At 47.2% G+C, this 2,500-nt stretch overlaps 1 protein-coding gene across 2 annotated transcripts in view; it reads left to right on the top strand.

Moving 5' to 3' along the window:
- raver2 (ribonucleoprotein, PTB-binding 2) overlaps positions 1–2,500 on the top strand; it is a 70,569-nt gene that overhangs the window by 49,958 nt on the left and 18,111 nt on the right. For both annotated transcript variants that reach the window (XM_076277864.1, XM_076277865.1), the window contains exon 7: positions 663–761. In XM_076277864.1, the coding sequence (XP_076133979.1) occupies positions 663–761 (99 nt within the window). The remainder of the gene's footprint in view (positions 1–662; positions 762–2,500) is intronic.

The following is a 2,500-nucleotide window of genomic DNA, read 5'->3' on the forward strand; positions in this document are numbered from 1 at the left end:
GGCATCCCTCAGCTGTAGCATAGCGTGAATATAGTGGCTAGAGAACTCCAGAGAGGTGAGGAGAGGAGACAGGAGACAGGAGGAGAGGAGAGGAGACAGGAGAGAGGAGGAGAGGAGAGGTGAGGAGAGGGGAGAGGAGGAGAGGAGGAGAGGAGAGGAGACAGGAGAGAGGAGGAGAGGAGAGGAGACAGGAGGAGAGGAGAGGAGACAGGAGAGAGGAGGAGAGGAGAGGAGAGGAGACAGGAGACAGGAGGAGAGGAGAGGAGACAGGAGAGAGGAGAGGAGAGGAGAGGAGAGGAGACAGGAGACAGGAGGAGAGGAGAGGAGACAGGAGAGAGGAGGAGAGGAGAGGTGAGGAGAGGGGAGAGGAGGAGAGGAGACAGGAGGAGACAGGAGAGAGGAGGAGAGAGGAGAGGTGAGGAGAGGAGACAGGAGGAGAGGAGACAGGAGGAGACAGGAGAGAGGAGGAGAGAGGAGAGGAGAGGTGAGGAGAGGAGACAGGAGGAGAAGAGACAGGAGAGGAGAGAGGAGTAGGGCTCAGTGGTTAGGTATGCAGTAGAGTGTAGGGGCTGATCTCTAATTCTCTCTCCATACCTGTGTGTGCGTGTGTGTGCCGATCTCTAATCTCTTTCTCTCTCCATACCTGTGTGTGTGTGTTCAAGAGTACGATGCTGGGGAACGGCCTTGTTCTACAGAACCTGCTCCACATGCAACTGGCCCAGCAGCAGCTCCTACAGATCAAAGACAAGCACATCACTAACGTGAGTCTGCTAGAGAGAGAGAGAGAGTGTGTGTGTGTGTGTGTGTGTGTGTGTGTGAGATATACAGTATACTCTCTCACATGAGCATGCTTCTGATTGCCTCATTACACTTGTTTATTTTCGTAAGGCTCCATAAGTACATCAGCAAACATCCCCAACTCTGTCATAATGTAATGCTGATTCTCTATTCCATCTTCTTGCCAGGAAATAATTGCAGCGCTGAAAATTGTAACTGAGAAAATGAAAACTTCAGTTCATATCCAGACACACATTTGTTTTGTTGGGAGGAAAGTGTGGTTGTGTAACTGTATGCAGATAGGAAGAGAGATATTTTGTTTGTGTGTTTGTGTGTGTGTGTATGTGTGTGTGTGTGTGTGTGTGTGAGAGAGAGAGAGAGAGAGAGAGAGAGAGAGAGAGAGTGTTTTAGATGTTAGGTATCCATATTTGATAGTGTTAACTTGAGCGATGCAGAGCCTATCTTCCGGGCAGCAAAGAGTAGAAGAGAGACAAGACTGATGGCAGCAATCAGCTCCTCTGCTGCTCAACACCACACACAAGAGGACATCTAGCCCCCTTTTACTCTCTGTTTGCTAAACTGGATGTGTGTGTGTGTGTGTGTGTGTGTGTGTGTGTGTGTGTGATGGAAAGGAAAGAGTCTTGAGGCTATGTTGGTGTTTGAGTTTGTGGTTACTGTGGTTGTTACATCTACAGTAGTCGAATATTGGAATAATGTGTGTGTGTATGTGCATGTTTTTGTGTGTGTATGTGTGTGTGTTTATGTGTGTGTGTGTTTGTGTGTGTGTGTATGTGTGTGTATTTATGTGTGTGTGTGTGTATGTGTGTATTTGTGTGTGTGTGTGTGTGTGGGGGGGGGGGGGTTGTTCAAGAGCGGGTAGGGCAGTTAGATTGTTATCCATTTCCTCATTAAGGATGCAGTCTGGCTGTGTTTTCCATCTTCTACCTCCCTCCCTCTCTCTCTCCTCCTCACTCTGTCTTTCAGCCATTATCTCTTCTATCAGTCTCTCTCTCTCTCTCTCTCCCTCCCTCTCGTCCTCTTGCTTCACTCCCTTTCGCTTCCTTCATTTGGCTCTTATCAGCCATGTTCTTTTACTGACTTCCTGTTTCATTGCTTTGTTTAGTACCGTACTGTACTCATAGTTGCTGCTCATTTCTGTGCAGCCTCAGCACTGTGAGCCTCAGGCTTTGAGTCGGCAGACTGTTTAAAGCACACCAAGCTTCTCCTCTGAGGGATTCTCTACAGGCTAATGTATTATCCAGACATCGGATACTGTATCTGTAACACCACCAACCCCCCCCCCCCCCCCCCCCCCCGTGTGTCAGGTGTGAAAGTGATTGTGGTGAATAATTACTTAATATTAACTTAGACTGGCAAACTTCAGGAACAGTCAGGAATCAGGTTTATTCTGTTACAAGCAGAGTGGGCGCGGAGGCTATGGCCACTGTTGGATCAACCTCTATATCTCTTCTTCAGTTCTCCATGTTGTTCTTCTAATTCTTACAATGCAAGTTAGTCACTTTTGTATGGGTTAAACAAAGAAAGAAACAATCCCACGTTGGTGGTTCTCCATTTGGCATCAGACACACCTACTCACACCTACTTCACACCTACCCATTCTTATCTGAAGAGCATGAGGAGAGATATCTTATATATCAGAAATATCACTTATAGACTATTTCAAACATTCTCACAATCAAATCATTACAATCCTTGTACTGAG

The sequence above is a fragment of the Alosa pseudoharengus genome, unplaced genomic scaffold (genome assembly GCF_046254945.1).
Source record: "Alosa pseudoharengus isolate Yale_2024_CS ecotype anadromous, Long Island Sound unplaced genomic scaffold, YU_APseudo_1.1 YU_APseudo_1.1_scf_11, whole genome shotgun sequence".
Lineage (NCBI taxonomy): Eukaryota > Metazoa > Chordata > Actinopteri > Clupeiformes > Clupeidae > Alosa > Alosa pseudoharengus.